The sequence below is a fragment of the Triturus cristatus genome, chromosome 2_1 (assembly GCF_964204655.1).
Source record: "Triturus cristatus chromosome 2_1, aTriCri1.1, whole genome shotgun sequence".
In the NCBI taxonomy this organism is placed as follows: Eukaryota; Metazoa; Chordata; class Amphibia; order Caudata; family Salamandridae; genus Triturus; species Triturus cristatus.
Genome location: NC_140581.1, coordinates 694,079,831 through 694,099,150, shown reverse-complemented (window position 1 = coordinate 694,099,150; position 19,320 = coordinate 694,079,831). Strand labels below are relative to the sequence as shown.

Here is a 19,320-nt window from a genome sequence, read left to right as displayed (position 1 = left end):
ACCTGAAAGGTGTGTCAATACTTATTCATAGGAAACTGCCCTGTACAATAGTGACACAATTTAAGGACTCAGAAGATTGTTATTTGCTTATTTGAATACACCTTCTGTTAAACATGCTCCACACACACTGGCTACAGATATTCTTTAGGAGGGTGCCGATTCTGGTAGTGGGTGTCCCAGAAGCTAACTTCAACTAGGGAGGAGACTTCAGTGCGGTCATGAATATAAAGCTTTACACTGACTCAACAACGTCCCCCTGTGCCCCTTTAGTGGCCTTCCCTTCATTGGTAGATTTGGCCATGCAGTTAGGCCTTGCTGGATGCATGGTGTTCCTTTCTTCAGAACACTAGTAATCATACACATTACTCTGTGCCTTATTGGTGCTATATCTGTATTGTTCTGTCCTTGGTCTCCATGTCTCTACTTGGCACATTGCCTGTCAATTTCCATTGACCTAGTCGATCTGTTGAACCATGCGCCTGTCTTTTAACACTGGTATGGTCGCCACCACACAGGGATAGCCTGTGGACATTTAACAGTAACCTAACCAATGACCCGCTTCTTAAAAATTAATTACAGGATTCCAAAACAGATTTCCTGAAATGGAAAGACAGAAAAATCCAGGTGATAAGGCAAAGGCCGTTTTTTTTTTTTTTTTTGAAACCTTTATTACAGAGTGCAAAAGATATACAAAGATGGGCCTACAACCTTCAGGCCGGCCGCTAGCAAACAGTGAGAGCATAAAATACAGTCATTAAACACAAGCGGCAAGTGATAAAGGTCCCAGAAGTCGAGGGAAGCGTTGGCGGCCACACCGGCCGGACCCCCCAAATGGCGGTTCCATTTTTTATAAGAAACCACAAACAAATCCACAAGGCAGCAAAAAGTCAAAGCAGCATTATGAGCTCCCCTGGGGAGGACCCTACCGAACCACAGGAATAGGGGGGGGGACAGGCCGGGACAGAAACAAAGTAGACACAATGCCCAGAACCAAGGTGACAAGCAGACTAGGGAGACTGGGCCACTGCCAAGTCAGGCGTCAGCGGCGGGGTACAAATCCCGCCACGATAGGAGTTCCAGGGGCCCCACACCTTCACCCATTTCCCAGGCTTACCTCTCGCCACATACACTACCTTCTCCCGAAACATACACCAATCCATGTTGTCCTTCCACACCGAAACCGTTGGTGACCTCTGGGAGCCCCACAATTGTGCTATGTCACGCTTGGCCACCATATATCCCAGAGTCACCCACCACGTCTGCGGCACCGTATAATCAGTCGGCTCCCACACATTTAGCAGACATCTCCTAGCCTCGGGAAACAGCGCCACATGCGTGACCGCTTGCAACACCGCATGTACACCACGCCAGAATCGCGCCACCTCCGGACATTCCCACAAAATATGGATAAAGGTCCCTAACAAACCACACCCACGCTTACACAGTCGATCCACGGCATATCCCATACGCATCAGACCCGGCCCCGAAACATAGACCCTGTGGAGTATTTTGAGCTGGACGAAGCGAAGGCGGGCCGGTATGGCCACCTCTTTCGGGGAGGCCACCGCAGACACCCAGTCCTCGTCATCCAGCTCCAATCCATCGGCGACCCATGCCTCACGAAGGCCAGTCAGCAGTCCGGAGCGATCGTTGATGAGCTTTTTATAAATCAATGAGATAGTGCCATCCGGTACATGCCCATCTAGCACTCTATCTTCCAGAGGGGAGCACTCCGGTATGGAGGCAACATCCGGGAATACAGAACACAGCGCGTGACGAACCTGTACATATCAGAAGTACTCCCTGTCCTGCAACTGGAATTCCTTCTGCAGCACATCGAACGTTTTGAATCCCCCCCTCGTCCAGAGATCGCCCACCCTGCTGATGCCTATCATGTCCCACTTCTCAAAGCCTTTCGAGGTCCACAAGCAGCCCAGTCGCTCAGATGCATACAGTGGCGTCGCCCGGGTCAACCGATCCTTCCACCCCATAGCCAAGTTTGCCGCGTGCCACACCCGTACCGCGACCCGCATAGGGCCCGTCAAACGTGCGTCGAGCGATGTAGAGTAAAGCGCACGATTATAGTCACCACCCGGCAGTAACAGTTTGTCCATTTCAAAAGCCGGGTTAAGGGCGGGCCCATAAAGGCCGTGGTTTATCGCAGCCAGCTGGGAGGCCCAGTAATACCGTTTGATGTCTGGGAGGGCGACCCCCCCGTCATACCACGGGAGCGTCAGCTTCGCGAGGGCGATACGCGGCCTCCCATCCCAAAACAGGTGGCGCTGCAGACGCAAAGGCCGTTCTTATTATGGAAGTATTGTCTAAAAAGAATGAACAGGAATGGCAAATCACTGAACTGAGAGGGGACGGGGTATCTGGAGACCGAACACAAATAGAACCCTGCAGGAAACAGCAGGAGAGCATTATTTTTCAACAGGGAGACTGGAGTCTAAACATGTTGAGAGGGACCTGTACTATAATTGTTAGAAGTACTACAAATAAGAAAATAGGGTACCTGGCCTTCTCGCTATGCAAATCAGGCACAGGCAAGCAGCTTTAAAACTGAATTAGAGCTACCACTTCAAATCCTCGAGAGCAGAGCAAAGTGTTTTGCTGATTCTTCGTTGACTTGTATAACTCCACAGTGAATTAGAAGACTAAACCGAATTACCGACGGAACGGCGATTAAAACTGTACCTTAATTGTATTGCACATATTTTTAGATTGCTTAAGCACTGCTTTTATAAAAAAAAAACTAATTTGCTTACTTTGTACATAGTTGTAGACAGCTCCTTTGTCTCCCGGGATCTGCATTTGGAATCGCGGGACCGCCATTTCAGGAGAGTCTTGTCAGCGGGCTAGTCTTTTCGCCCCGACTCCATTTAAGGTTAGGCTGGCGCGAGTGCACAGTGGATGCGCGCAGCGGGCGTGCCGCGGGCGCACCAAAGGCAAGCCAACACCCCTGCTCGTTTTGGAGCAGGTAAGCCCATTTTAATACAATATTCTGGCAGTACTCTGCATAGTTTAAACACTACTAATCCCGACACTAGATGTCTATGTTTATCCTACCATGCACTAGGCCTCCACATGCCCAAGTGACTTGCCCTGGTTGTGACACTAAGCTACCTGAACTAATGCTCCGGTCGGTAGAATTTTTACAAAGTCCCGGCAAGCACCGTAAAGGGCCCCCATTCAATAAAGAATTGAAGTGTGTTCTGCTTAACGCAAGGTCATAAGTGAAGCACAGTACGGAATGTGCTTCCCTAATTGAAGACGAAAAAATAAGTGTTGCATTCATTACTGAATCATGGACTGATGATGCATCAGGTCCATATTTGATTAAAGCCACACCCCCGATTACTTGGGCTTCACTCTAAATAGGTTAGACAGGAAAGATGGGGGCTTAGCGGTTATTTACCACAACTCAATAACGGTATCCTTTAATACATCGTCTAATGCGGAATGCGAAGCTCTTGATTTTGTTCTTTATTTTTCACATCATCACACCTTTAGAGGTACCCTCATTTACAGGCCACCGGACACAACGAAGTCTGTTTCTAACTTCAGCAGGCAGCATGCTGGAAAATGGGCTTTGCGCTAGCTCACATACGATATTTGGAGATTTTAACTTCCATTTGGAAGCACATTCTGATCCAGATAGATTAAATCTGATAGATCTGATGAGTAATTCTGATCTAAAGCAACATGTTATTGGTGCTACTCACCGGGCAGGACATACATTGAATGGCATTTTCTCTTAACAACTCACAGCTGCTGGTTACGGGCCTTCTTCCTTTAGTCTGGGTGGATCACAAGGCAGTGCTATTTGAACTTACCATGACTGATCGACAGGCCAGGAAACCAGTTAAAAAACAGCTGGTGAGTAGAGCGTGGAACAAGTTGGAATCTGAGGAACTACAGGAGCTGTTAACCTCTACATCATGCAGACTACCTACAGACCTTGATGAGGTTACCATGTCCTATGCCAATTGGCTGTAGGCAGCCGGCAATAAGCTAGCTCCAAAGAAAATCCTCCGTCCGAATAGGGCACTACCTTCCTCCCCTTGGTATTCCCAAGAACTTAGAGATCAAAACTTGTTCTGGAAGCACCTAGAAAGAAACTGGAGGAAGGAGTATAACGATAGGGAAAAGAATGAGTATAAGCAAAGTTTAGTGCAGTATAAACAGCTTCTTTTAAAAACGAAACACGTTTTTTTGCCAAAAAAATTAACTTTGCCAAAAACTCGACTAAAGAGCTGTTCAAAACTGTAGCCACCCTGGCACACTCATGCTCTTCTACGATACTCAGAGAAGTACACTTGTAGTGGAATGCTCCTTTTATTTCTCAAAATTCTCCTCCGTGTGTCCTTCTAATTGATGCTGTTTTTGGCATTTGTCTCATCAGAGGTGTCCACAGACAGTTCTAAGAAGATAGTTTCTACCACATATTATAAACCAGGGCCTGATATTACTTCTCTAGTGGTACGAGTTGTCATTGTACCGCTTTCTCTGACATGAACCTCTGACAGGAACCACACACACCCTTATTTTTGCTCGACCTCTTGTCCTTTTAAGGCATTCACATAAAAGGACATCAATGGAAAATAAAGACCACACTCCTCACTGAGACCACTTCTCTTGAACCACTTCAGAGGATCACGACACCTTGGGACAGGTACTCAACCAAGGGGCTCGCTCTCCTAGGACATTGACTTCCACATCATCTACTGCTTGATCTTCTACCGGGATGTAGACTGACTCTTATGAACTTGCCTCCTATTATGACATAAGTACTTTCCAAGAGGTGTTGAGCAGAAGAGTGTTGACGTTCAACATACCAGTGCCAACAGCACTGGCCAGTGCTTGAGTGGTTTTATAAGTACTTCTCCTCTTCAGCAGAAATATCACTTCATACACTAAATGTGAGAAGATTGTTCAAACCTTTTCTGGATAAAGCAAAATACATCAGGAAATGGAATTCTTCTAAAAGTATCATCAGCCACATCAAAACAAACAAGTCTCCTGCATCACCATATGTTGCCATAAGGCTTGCAGGAGCTTTACTAGTGGATCAAAAGCTCATTCTAATAAAGATGAAGTTCAAGTGCTGCTTTGTTTAGGAACGTTCACATTAAGGAGATCTACAAAGCAGCCACCTGGCTTGTCTTCAGTTTCCCAAAACGTTTTACTTTTGTGTGTTTTTTGATTTCGAGATGACCAGCTAGATCAGCCGTTTTTAAGTAACATCTTTGGATGGAGCATAATTGTTTGCGGTCTTTCCACCAAATTTTCCAGGGATCGTTCTTGCAAAAGGTTTTAGTAACGTGGTTGTTTTTCTGTAAAATATGGGTATGGCATTTGTTGTCAGCAGTACCTCTGCTGTTGTTAATGTTCAATACAAAAAAAATTGAACTCAAAGGAGCCTTTCTTATTACATGGCCTTTGCTTCTTTTCAGTTGTACTTTAAAATGGTTTGAAAAATATTTTTTTCCTGCTAGCTGCAGTGACAATTTTCAATTTAAAAAACTTGCTTCTTTTCCTAAGAACAACAAAAGTGGAAAATGTAGCCTTATGATAGGCTTCTGAAAATACATTTTATTTTTTAAATGGGGCTTTTAAAATGAAAAGCATTTAAAATATATTTTAAAATTACATACTTTGGGATCCTGGGTTTGGACAGGAGTATCTGTTCTTATTGCTTGAATGACAATTTCTCTAAAGGAGAAATGGGATTACAAATAAATACATCTGATAGGGACGTCTAGCTGCAAATTCCTTACCTTCGAATGATCTCCAGGCATCAGACTGGATCCGTTAATTTTTCATGAGCGTGCTGGTAGGTGGTGCCGTGAACTGTGCTGGAAGTGACTTGCGCGGTGCCTATAGGACCACCACCCCAGCGGCGCACTCATGTCAGTTCTTTTCTTTCCGCGCCAGTCGGCATAGATTCGGAGAGAGCTACTGTGCCAGTCACTTTTTGACTGTGCTTTTTTGACGTTTTGTTGAAGTTTTTTTAAAGTGGCTCCTATCATCAGCAGATGTCAGTGACGGACCCACATCTTGTATGCTTCTGCTGCCTGCAATGCGACTGCGACCCAAAGACCTGCTCCGATTGTTGCATCATGAACCCCAGGGCTGTTAAGGAGTGGTCCCACAAGCTTCTTGATGCTCGATGAGCGATACCATGACGGTCTCGATCCCAGTTGAGAGGAAGTTCCCGGGATTGGTAGCGGAACCCGAAATCTTCGCCGCACTCAAAGTAGTTGGGCCACTCAGGTAAGACCTACTGCTAGAAGAAGAGTAAGATATTGAATAGGTCTTTGACTTCGCTTCGTCCATCGGCTGACAAGACGAGGGAGCGTCGCCATTCGAGGCCTGCCACTGTGGTTGAGCCAACACCTGGGTGGGCTACGCGCGTCCCATATTTTCTGGGTGCCAGAGCAACATCTGCTTAACTGTAAGAGTTTTGTGAGGCCATGCGCCTCATATTTGAGCGGCCTGTTTCTGCTGGCGCACCTTCAAGCACCGCAGGTTCGGGAGGGGTCCCTACTTATTCCACCCAAGAGACTCCGGTGCAAGTTGTGCCCCTTGGATACATGGATGGATCTGGGCTGGTGCTAGTCTTACCTCCTTGACCTTCCCCAAGAACCGTCTGGTGTTGTTACCAGTGCCCTGATGAAGCCTTGTTTAGGGAGAAACTCGTTGGCTCCACGTGTACTTGGTTGAAGCCAATAAAGGAGAACTTTATATATCATCTGAAGACTCAGGAACATTTCTTTGGTCATTTGACTGCCTATTTCTGTCGCCTATCTATTTTGTATGTTTTGTGTAACTTTATTACATGGTCTAGAAGCAGCAGACCTTAGAGGTGGGCAATAGTGTTTCATGTGAATCATTCTTCTTTACATACACTGAAGTGACTATCTGGGCTGTGCGACTTAAATCATCCTTAGCTGCTTGTTTGGAGAAGTATGGACTGGACACTTCTCCAGATACTAGCATGCTTTCTACCTCTACTATGGCTATGTAGGAGGGAACGTCCTTTGCAAAGGTGGCTAGAAAGGTGGCTGAGGTCCCGGACCTAAGCCTGCCCTCAGTGGCAGTCTAGACGAAATTCTTGACAGGTGCTTCAGCTGGGAGTGACCCCTCTCAGAACCCCTCCTTTCATTTATTGATGTCCTTACAGACATCCTGCTTGGGACTTGGCCCAAGCCCAGCACAGGGAATCTTGTCAGCAGGAGGATTTCCCACTGCCACCGCTATGCCGTGGGGGACCCCATCTTCCTCACACAGCACCCTACCCTGGAGAGCTTGGTGGTCCAAGCCTCTACCTCCCATGTAAATCCCGGTGCATTCCCTACCGCCCCACTGGATTGGGAATCCAAGAGGCTGGACACCTTAGGGAAGAAGTTGTTTTCTTACACCACCCTGGCACTGCGGTCCATGAGTACCCTGTGCCTCGTGCTCTATGAGATTCAGTCATGCAGGTGTGCTAATGGTCCTGGAGGAGGCCCAAGCCATACTTTCTCCAGCTGTTGCCAATGGGAGGGATGCAGATAAAACCACAATGAAATGTAGACTGGATACCACTGTTTCGCTGGGCAGAGCGGTTTCCACGACAGTGGCTTTACGGCACCACGCCTGGCTGAGAACAACTGGCTTTTCAGGGGATGCCCAAGCCTCGCTTATGGACATGCTATTTGATGGCTCCCACCTATTCAGAGACGAGGCGGATTCAGCGATTGAGTGCTATAAGGGCAGCAGAACTACGGCCAGGTTCTTGGACCTTTTCCAATCTGGCTTTTCCTCCTTTTGTGGCCGCGGAAGGGACTTCCATCTGTGTCTGTACCTGCACTTTCACCATGAAACTGAAGCTTCCCATCCTCTGCGTGGGTCAGGCAGCCAGTGGTTGGGCCAGTCCACCACTCCCAATGGCAGCCGCAGCTTCCAAACCCTTATAGTCTGCCCTCGTACCATCATGGCCACCCAGTGGGAGGCAGGATACTCCATCACCTACCTCACTGAAGGTCTATAACATGAGACCAATGGTTCGCCTAATTGTCCGGAGGAGACGCTCCCTTCCCTTCATGACTACCTCTCCACCCATGCCACTAGTTGTGACAGGCTGAAGGTTGAAGATATCTCCTTGCTCCGCCAGGAAGTGACGGTTCTCTTTTGGCCAAGGGAGACATCGGGAGAGTGACGAAGCTAGAAGTAGGTCGTGGTTGCAATACCTACTACTTTCTCATGCCAAAGAAAGAAGGAGGCATTTGTTTTATCCTAGACCTGCGCCCTCTCAATTTCTTCGTCAAGAAGGAGAAGTTCAAAATGCTCACACTCGCTCAAGTCCTGTCTGCCCTAGACCCACAAGAATGGATGGTAGCGTTCGACTTGCAGGACGCATTTTTCTACATTCCCGTCCTGCCTGCCCACAGGCGTCAACTGTGCTACACGGTTATTTATACCAAAATGAATATTACCAATCGAAAGTAATCAAAAAATAATAATCAAAAAAACTTACTAATCAAAAAAACTTACCCACTGTTTAAATGACAATCATCTTAAACAGAATATACATCAGACACCAACGTCTATGAATTTATATTTTGTGTATTTCGTGTTCTGACTCCATAATAAGAGCACAATCAAAAGGGTTCCAATGATCTAAAAGTAAATGTAACAAAAACTAATAATGTACTTATGTCACCTCAGAGGTACAGAGAAAGACAAAATGCGCTAAATTGATACAACATGTATTTTAAGGTAAACCACCCTGTGACCGTCAAAACTTAGATAACAATACAAAAAGGCACCGGTACAAACCCCCCATCTTATTGTAAAAGATGCATAGAAAAAGCAAATACAAGCGGCAAAATAACAGGGAACTCAAGTAAGCGATTTTGGCAAAAGAAACCAATATACCAAAGAAAAAAAACAAATATACTAAAAAGCACGTGTACAAAAAATCAAGTATACAAAAAATCATATCTCAAAGGGAAAGAACGCTATTATCAATTTAACAGACATTCCATTGAGTAACTAGAAAGTAATACACAAGGCAAGTAAACTAAATAATACCACCTATGTTTTAAAAGGACGCAATACAACGCGTCCTTCAATACACCGCGAGTCCAAGAATAATATCCGTAAATACTACGAGCACATAGCATTCCAAGCAGTTCTTTCATATAAAGGAATACTCGTACCTTGGAAGTCCCGTAACCCCAAATGTCCAGGGAAAAGGTAATTAGCGACGATATTATCCGTGTCACGCTCCATTTGGTTTGAAATATATAAAGACAGGAAATATCGGTCATCTGACCGTCGACAGGAAGTCCCATACCTCGCGATACTATAATCGGAAAAGAAAGGGGAAAAGAAGGCGCCATGATGGAACGGTAGTACGAATATGAATAACAATAGGAAATATACAATAAAAAACAACAAAACCAAGCATGTCTGTAACAGAAAAAATAATGGAATTGGAGCAACGCACACAAGATCCCAAACGCTTAAACATGCACGCCACTGCCTGAAATTATTATCGTGCAGCTTGTTCATACGCCAGATGGTAGAACAAGATTATAAATTTATGAATAGAGAAATCGTCCCACGCATGGTGCCATGTCTTGAGAATTTCCGGGTTTGATCATCATGCACACGAAATAAGAAAAACGCCATGGTGAAATGATAAAAGAAAAACAATTAGTTTGACGACGCTACAAAGATGCCAACAAAGGAAGGTGCCAAAATTGTGATAAATAACATAAGATGGTTAGTCACATCGTGCTCCTGTCCCAGAGGAGTATATATACACGCCTCTGGTGTAGTTATGGAAAATATTTTTACCATTCAACTAATAGAGACGCTGGGCAGTAGGGTGACGTAATGAAATAAAAAAATGAAAGAAAAAATACAAAATCTTGAAATAGAAAAGAGGTAAAAAAATGATAATGGAATCAGCCCAAAGATCACGGTCAAGTTTGTCTTCAGAGGTTTAGATTCTCCACCCAACGTGTCCCCACAAGGTCGGTGGCAGTTCTATTAACAACCACACCACCACCCTCCCTCTCTCCCGCCTTCCCTGCCCTGCTTCGAACTGCTTAGAATGCTTTTCGATCTGCCTCCCTCCTCCTCCTTTCAACCCATGTACAAATGTATTCATGGCCCACCGAGGTCTGACACACACTTAAGCACTAGCTAAGAGTGTGTCAGGATTTGGTGCAGGGTTACTGGTTGACCAAAATCTCCATATTCCAGCAGGAATAACTTTTGCCTTATATTCGGGCAGAACTGTACAAACCTGGTAATACCAGGTCTGTCCCCATGCATTTCTTCCTGATTCCAGGGAGAAAACAGCAGACATTTTGCATCTGTTCAGAGCAGGAAGAAAAGTGTCAGTGAGCGGGCTGGTGGGGGATCATGGATGCATACATGCCATCATTTTAGAAGACGGAAGTGGGCGATTCTAAAAACCATAATCAAGAGAATGTATTTCCCCCTTTGACTTCTATTGAAGGAGAGTTAATCTCAAGTGGGATACAGCCAAAATTAAACCATTTTCGACTAAACAAATCGAGTCTCCTGCCTGAATCGGGTCCATTGGTATGTATGTGGATGTGGATGGCGGGAGCAATTACTCAGATGACTTTACTGCATCATTCCATAGAGGTGAGCCAGACCCGAGCCAGAGGTACAGTTTAGACCTGAGAGTCAGAGAATGAGCCTAGACATGAAAGTCCTGCCATGTAAATTCAAGTTCAGGAGGCCAGATACTAAGATTTTATCTTCCTGGCAGAATGACTAGGGCTAGACTGGCCACCATGCCACTCTGGCATTTCCCCAGTAGGGCTACCTTTAGAGATATATAGACTGAAATCAACCAATAACTCCCCCATGGCCCCTGCTGCCTCCTCCAATGCAGGGCTGGATGAATCGTTTTTGCCAGGACTGATTTTGATCTCCACTCCAGCCCTGAAGCTCCCCTGCATTTTGAGGATGCTCCCTGTCTATTTTTCTGCTATAAAACAGCATAACGAGGGAAAAGAAGGCACTGGGCTCTTTTGTTGTGGCTCGTCCTTTATTGGTACCTTAGGCTGAGCTAAAGCCAGAATCAGGAAGACTCCTGCTTTGGTTCAGCTACTTAGACCTATTCGTTATCTTGTTCCACTCACTTGCTGATAAATTGCAACCATATTCATGTCCTTCCCCCAATGAAACCCTCTAAGATGTCTTGGCCGCGATACGCCTTACACACATCTGATAATATGGACACTCTCCTCAGTCCCCCTAGGTCCACAGTCAAACACCTCATTACAAACAGACTCCCCTCTGCCCCAAGACAATTAACCCACAGCCAAATGCCCTTGATATTCACAAGACCTGAACTCCTACAAAGCTACATCAGGAAAACTGAAAAGAATGTAGCATCCTAATACACTCGAAAACCATGCACTCTTCACAACTACATGTTCGTCCCACAAAATAGCTATCCTCTAACCCAGACTTGGTCTGCTCTCCAAAGCCACCACTGAAGCAAAGAATGAAGCAAGGTACTGTTCTAAGCAGCTTTGTTAACCCACTCCAAACTCCCGTCATCCCTTGCTCAATTAAACTGAATTGGTAAAGTCAATAGGCCTGAGTTTAATGTGCTAACAGATGTAGCATTAGCACCTTAGAGCAAGACTGACGGGAGGCAGCCAGCAGAAGAGGAGAAGAGAGGGCTATAGTTGTAGAAAAGTCTCTTGTGCAGCTCAATACAAGCACTAGAGTGTAAGATGAATGGATACACCCAGACAGCCAACAACATTAGGTAAAAGATGAATGAATACTCCACTGGGCTGAGCCAAGGCATGATTGACAAAGCCTCAAGCTAATGGCTGAAACAGCCTGGGCAAAGAAGGACAATTATTGAAAGGGGTATACCTAAAGCCCATTCTGTGTTATCAATAGGTCAGTTTGACAACTATGTTGTGAAAATCCAGACTTTAAAATGTGCCTAACCTCTATCATTTCCTTATTAAAATAAATTGAAACCATTGACCTCAGCAGTTGGGAAAATGTAGTCAACTCTTCACCCCACAAAGTGACTTACTTTTTCAAGTCTATCTCTCCATGGCCAGATGAACATCCTTCAATCCAGCTCTGTTCAGTCGAAGTTAACATACTCTCCACATCAATACAGGGTTACTTTCCCTACCTCAACATTGTTAATATCTCCCTCTGTGCTGCATCTTTCCATCTACAATGAAACTCTGTTGGATTCCACTTATTAAAGAAAGCTGACTTGCCCTGTGAAGACCTTGCACACAACCATCCCATCACACATATTTCCTTCAAGTACTATGAAAAAACAGTAGCTTTTCAGCTTCATAGTGAATTTGACCAGCATAACCTTCCTCAAGTCTACCAGCTGAGCATCTGCCCCAACTGCAGCACAGAAACTAAGTATCACTCTGCAAGTAATCTATCACACAGATCATAACATAGTCTAAAAAAGCACTGCCTAGTTCGGGATGATCCCTCAATGGCCTACAAGTCATACTTAACACAGTGTCTTCCTGAAGAGTCAAAATAGACTAGGGTGACCACGTCCCTGGAAGTCATTATGGAAATTGTGCTTAGTTCTGAACTTTTCACTTACAAATCATTGCTTTCAGCTGTGTTAGTCTAATTAGTTCAGAAAGCAAAGTAAAGACTACAACAGAATGCATTATGTGATCACACAAAAGTAAAAAATTGGAAAGAATGTCTGCATAGACATGGAAGAAGGTGGTCGCCCTTCCCGAGGCCGTCACCCTCAGTCGACCAACCAAATTGACAAATAAATGCTTCTTTTTGTAAAAGCGCCCCATACCGACTTTCACATTAATGGTGGGCGCACCCCTTTCTTTAGACACGGCTTGTCTAAGGAAAAGGGCGCGGCTGACATTTAAGTGAAAGTGCCGCATGGGAGCTTTTACAAACAAGCATTAGCAATGCAATAGGTGTCACATTTACAAGAATTTCGTAAACGCGAGACCTATTGCATTGCAAATGCTTGTTTTAACATTGGGACCGGTGTTTTCAAACTCATCTCACTTTGCAGTCAGAGAAAGAGAAGTAAAGAAACTATGTGACAATCTTGCTGGGGTACATAAGTCGGAAAGGAAAGGAAAGGATAGGCTTTAGGATGTTATTTTTCGTAACATAATACATAATGTAAATACTTGTAAATTAACTATACGCATTAAGCAGTCAGGAGAGCAAAAATGAAGCACATTTTGTTTTGTACTTCTGAAATGTGATGGAAACAAAGATTTTATTAGGATCAGAACAAGTTAAGACGTTTAACTTAATGATGCACAAATAATACTTTCCAGACCGTATCATTTGTTTGCAATATAGTTAATATTAACAACAGGGAGCAAAAGAGGGAAATCACCAGGCCACCCTCCTCTCAGAATTCATCCATACAATAAAGACCTGGCTATGGGAGAGTTTATTTAATATCACCTTCATGCACTGCTTCCAACGTGGGTCTGACTAATTCTTCCCACTGTTTGGAGCCCGGTCCAATTTCCCGCAGTCCCAAACTCTCAAGTTAATACTTTTTTTAAAAAAGAGGAAAGAGAAGAATCACTGTCAATTGAGCCACCCAACCATGCATCCCCTCCTTCACAACATGTGAGTGAAGAACACTTGCTGAAAAATAAGTGAAAAGAGTGAGAGGACACCTCACGTATGCAACACCAGGGAGGCTACCAGCAGGTTCTCGCCAGTATGCCCACGTATATCATTATCGGTTGCCCACTCACTGAAACAAAGAAAATAGTGTCCAAGAAAGAGACAGACAAGGCAGAGAAAAATAAAACTGTCCCAAAACCATAAACCCTGTGATATGCAGAGAACAGTGTGTTCAATGCACTTTAAAATCGAGTTAAGACTCACTATTACGTTGCCCACTTTATTTGAAGATGTGAGCTTACTCTGGTTAAAAGCACTGCATGTTTCTAACCTTTACCAAGAAGGCCAACATGTTTCATTGCCAAATACATACGTTGTGGCAAATTCGTCAGGGCGTGGGTTTCAGTCACTCGCCTCTCTGGACAATGTTTATTAAATGCGGGTTGGCTATCAAGACAAAAAGACAGTGATTCTATCTCAGTAAAAACCTGGTCAACCAGATAAAATCACACTCCAAGGCGATATATATATTTTGGATTTCAAACATATATAATTACCCGGTGTCGGCAGGGGGCTTTCATACCAGCCTGCACCAGACCAAAAGGGGTGTATACATCACTTTTACCCCTTTGTTTGCAAACCACTACCGTTGCTTATCAGTTACACCTGTGGAAACAATATCATACATCAGCACTGCAATTGCTGTATACCTTTTCTCTTCGTCAAAAATGTACTGGCCATATCTCAGTACCATGGCTTTTCCAAATGTCGTTTTCATACACACTAACAATCAGTAAGACCCTTATCCTGTCAAGGTGTGCCTATCATTCTCCGACATATACACATCGAGTACACGTCAGTCCATTGTGGTATGCCCCCGAAGTGCTGGTTTGAAATTGACCATCTCCTTTAATTGCCCCGTGAACTTCCCACTTACACTGGACATTTCTCACATTCTGTTCTAATCCATTCACCGTAAGGGAACTAATACCGGCCGTTCAATGTTCTCTACATTCCAACCCCAGTATCCCCATGCACACTCTTACCGCACCAACAATCGTGTAAAGCGGCGTCTCGTCCCAGCTTCACAGCACGCCGGAAATCAGAGCAAACTTTATCCGTGGCTGTGCTGCACGCTGATGGCGTGGGGACCATGTGAGCACACGTTCCAGTGCAGCTCAGCTCGCTTTCCACGCCACTACGACGGCCATATTGAAACGTCTCAGTTTTTAAGTCTTTTCACAATTTACATGTGTCATATGCTGTAGTCTACTCATTAAACCCAACTCAGCTATATCTGGTGTCACCATTTATATTCGCTATATATGTCTGATGAAATTTGTCAAGCTGGTATATCCCAACGGAGCTCATTCCTACCTCCCTCTATTGCTTTCACCTATCTTCTCTGTAGTGTTCTGGGTTACCGCCATCAAGGATTGTATTTAAAAAACTGGATTCCTTATATATTTAGATATCGTGTACTGCGTAAAGTTCTTATTCCACATACCAGTGCTCTGGTAATGTTCCCATTTTTAATGACTCCGAGCACTCCAGAACCCACTATGCTTTGCAGTCCACCCTCATATGTCATACTTTTATTATTTGCATAAATGCAAGGCTGCTACTGTTCCAAAGTTCTTAAAACTCACGTCAGCCTGCCTACACTGGTGTTCTGTACTGCTCATACATATCTCAACCCCCATAGCCGTCGGCATCTCGAGGGTTGCATTCCCTTTCTTTTAGTGCACCCAGAACATTAATCTTGCATGTATTAATAGTAGTGTTCCTATCCAGTCCGTGGTTTCCCTGCTCAATAAACAAGTCAGTCGTAGAGCCCTACCATCTACTGACTTTGTTACATTCAATGTGGTCATTCAATCAATCCTTGATGGCGGTAACCTAGCAGTGGCAAAACCGCGTTCTCCACTTTGAGCCATACCAAACGCAACAACAGTATGCACCTTAGTTTCCTAAACTCTTTCTGAATTTAGACTGGGGACTATGGCAGATACAGTTAATGCAAGGGACACATCCTTTTCTTGCAAAAAAGCAGCTGGTCCTTCCAGAACCATTCAATCATAAATGCACCCCGTGGAAAAAAAATTCAGCCCTACTCCTCTGAGAAGAATGAAACAGGTTGTTTATAGGAAACACCTACTTGTAGGATGTTAATTCAGATTGCAGTGTGTTAACTTTGTAATATGGTGGTGAAGTATGTCATTATGTGCCAAAATTTAGGTAACTCCTTTAACCATGTTTTTTCTTTTCATAGAAATCATTTGATGCATTAAATGATGTGACCATGCTAAAAATGGTTTGGATTTCAAAAGCAAGTGCCATTCAAAGGAAAGGAAGGTAATGCATATTCAAATGTTTACAGTTTACTTCTTATTCTTGTGTACTATTGAGCAAAAATCTTCGCTTTGACTCTCACTTTGCGAAGCAGTCAGACATGCATCATATATGGTTAACCAATTTTTCATCTGTTGTTCAAATGAGTGTGCTAAAGTTCCACTATCGTTCTGTAAGGAAAATGCAGACGATTAGGAGTATGCTTGTCATTCTGCTGCGTGTATCATGAAGTAGAGGCAGATTTTAAATTCTCACTTCTTTACACTGGGAGCCAGGCTTTGCCAAGCATACAAAAAAGGCTAGGGAGCTTGGTGGCTTGTCTCTTAGATTAGTTGAGCTACTACTTAACTTGAGCAATCATTAGCCTGTCATGCTTTTTCTAAATATGAGCTTATTCTCCTCTTCATCACCACTGCCAGGCCTAACCCCTAAACCAGGCATTTCTTACTGTGAGAAATACATACAGTGTGAGCAAATTAGGTGTGCTTTTTCACTGAAGTCTTATTTTAAGATGTCAATAACATTTTACACATACTAGCAGCTGTCAGTAACCCGGTTTGGAGTTTTTGATGGCTGCTTTAGATTACAGATTTAGGCGACAAAATTCAAAGTTATAGCAATCATTTCATATTTAATACAAGAACTTTCACCAATAAACTGATACATTGAGGGAGAAAACCCTGTTGATCCACAATTTGTGCCTGCTACCCTTTAGACTTGACCACAAAGTATTATATTTATGACAAGATTATGCACATACACAGAATTATTTGCGTTGCATAAAGCTGAATCTGTTGGACGATGAAGTTATATTACTATACGTTACAATGGACAGTAGAAGCTGAATGTTATATATAAAACATTTAATCGTAATGATCATAAATATTTTGTTTATCAATTCCAGTTGTTCAGCCAACATGTGTTTTACCCTATGATGGTGCTGGCCTAGTACTTTTTCAAGGCTGTGGATAAAGAGGGATAAGAAAGAAAAAGGAAAGGAACAAAAGCACAAAAACGACAGGTGTCACAAAATGAAAGTACTGTTAGACAGTAATGTATTCAATGCGTATAATGACGTGTGAGCACACCCTCTAGTTCTCACCACTTGTGAGAGATCCATCCTAAAGCTAAAGTGCTGCACACGTGAAGATCGTGGTGGTAGGGGTTTGGGTGAGGGACCAAAGTAAATCAATTTACGAAGGCAACCGTATACGTGAAGAACAAATTATGGAAGTGAGGACACAGACAGGTAACTTAAGAAAGTTTGTGACCTAAATGGTAGTTCCCATACGACTCCCCGGAAAGGCCATGTCACCCTTTCCAGTCTTGGGCCTCTTTCATGTCTTTGAAGCCCACTTATGAGCTGTAAGATTCCTGGTGTCCTTCTTGGCACTACCATAGCTTCATCCCCACGTATTGTGGGCAGCAGGTGAAAGTAGTTAATATGCCCTTCCTAGTAACTGCCTTGAAGGGTAATTAGAAGCCTCTGTGAATGCCTGGTGGACATTTGGAAGGCTCTCTTCTTTGCTTATTGGCCTACCCTACAGGATCTTGGTGAATCTCAGTTCATTGGCTCTTGGGCTAGAAGGACAACTTCTCCTCCACAGATTTTCCACATTTGTTGTAAGACCTGTGGCTCTTGTTAGTCAGGCTTTAGTTGAGTTGACAGACCCACAAACTTATTGTACCTCAAAATTATGAAATGTGCTAATTCTCGTGATGCAGAATGGGCTGTTGTTTTCTTGCTTCGACTATGTCATAACTTACAGACCTGGCGATCATCATGGTAATGCTGATGCACTATCTTGATAGAAATATATGTGTGACAAAGTGGATTATTAGTTGGAAGTAGATGATAGTCCACCGCAAGTAATAATGTCACTATTCTTGTTAGCTCCAGTAGAGGGTTCAGTAATTTGAACTTCAGCTCAATCTCTGGTAGCTATGGTACAGAGAAAACAAGCTAAACTTAGGAACATTTGTAAAACATTTAGAAGTAACAAAACAGTTAAAAAGTCGAAAACACAGCACAATAATAATCTCACTCCAATGTATAAAAATATAGAAGATTTTAATCAATTAATTAACAAATTGGCACCAAAACGACACAAATCCATTAAGGGGAACCGGCAATATGATTTTTTATGTATTGAATAAAAATAGCACCAAAATAGTACAAAGCTCCAACCGCGGGCAACTGGTTGCTCTAGACTGTGTCAAGTGTAAGGTTTTAGGCTGAATGCAACCAAGCTCAGTATGGAGTCGAGGCTCAGGTGGGTTCCAGTCAAAGAGATACTTTAGACATTTTTCTGGTGAAAAGGTGGTCGTTGATGAGTTATCGCCGACACAGACTGCAAGCTGGATCTGAGACAGTGTTCAACGACGGTGGGTTGCTAAATTGCGGGGTCCGGTTGCAGCCATCGCCAAAGGCAGGAATGCCTCAACATCAATCGGATCCTGCTCTGCTTCCTTCCCAGCAAAGCCTCTATACTTGGACTAAAACACTTTTTTGAAAGTTAAATTGCCTTCAGCAGGGCAAGCCTGCAAGCTAAGGCTGACCTGCGATTCGATGTCTGTAGCTTCAACAGCGACCAGAAAGTTGGCAAAAGGTTTTGGAGCCCTTTTTTGCACTTGGGCACTAGAAGTACATTCTTAACACAAGCTAAGGGTTCAGGGTCCACAGGAACAACACTTGGAGGTTAGGGCTCACTGCAGCAGTAGCCACCAGCAGGGTCCATGGTAGGCCCAGTGAAGCCTTATCAGCTGGGCTCCTTGAGGAAAGTGGGCTTATTGCATCTTTTGTGTCCCTGTAGCTGTTCAGGCAGTCACCTAATTGACCCTGGGAGACCATTTCTTTGTACTGGGTACAAGTGGGAGGAGGTACAACCCTTAATGTTTTCCTCACAGCTCACAACAGTAGGTACAGTCCTTGTTCTGTCACAGATCCAGTAGTGTTCTGAAGATGGTGTGCAGGGGTGCCACATTTATGCCTGGCCCTAGCCTATGGGCGGGGGTGACTCCTAGCCCCTCCCTTACTAATAGGCAAAGGTTCTTAATGGAGTTCACTTTTGCAGCAGTTTCTGGTTGCTCTACTGCAAACCACAGTAACATTTCTCTACCTAAATCCAACATGGCATGACCATTCCTCCCTTGTGCAGAGCTCATGTGCCCACCCTAGTGATGGAGCCAGGGAAATTAGCAAACTCTCCCGTGACCATCCAGGTCAGAAACAAATGATAGGTCTAGTTTCAAGAGACCTCTGGTATGAGGACCTCTGTCGATGACTTTGCACACAGGGATTCT

At 44.1% G+C, this 19,320-nt stretch overlaps 1 protein-coding gene across 8 annotated transcripts in view; it reads left to right on the top strand.

The window, feature by feature from the left end:
- The window catches only part of YTHDC2 (YTH N6-methyladenosine RNA binding protein C2), a 1,174,422-nt gene that overhangs the window by 596,684 nt on the left and 558,418 nt on the right, over positions 1-19,320 (top strand). For all 8 annotated transcript variants that reach the window (XM_085632632.1, XM_085632630.1, XM_085632634.1 and 5 more), the window contains exon 18: positions 15,938-16,020. In XM_085632632.1, the coding sequence (XP_085488758.1) occupies positions 15,938-16,020 (83 nt within the window). The remainder of the gene's footprint in view (positions 1-15,937; positions 16,021-19,320) is intronic.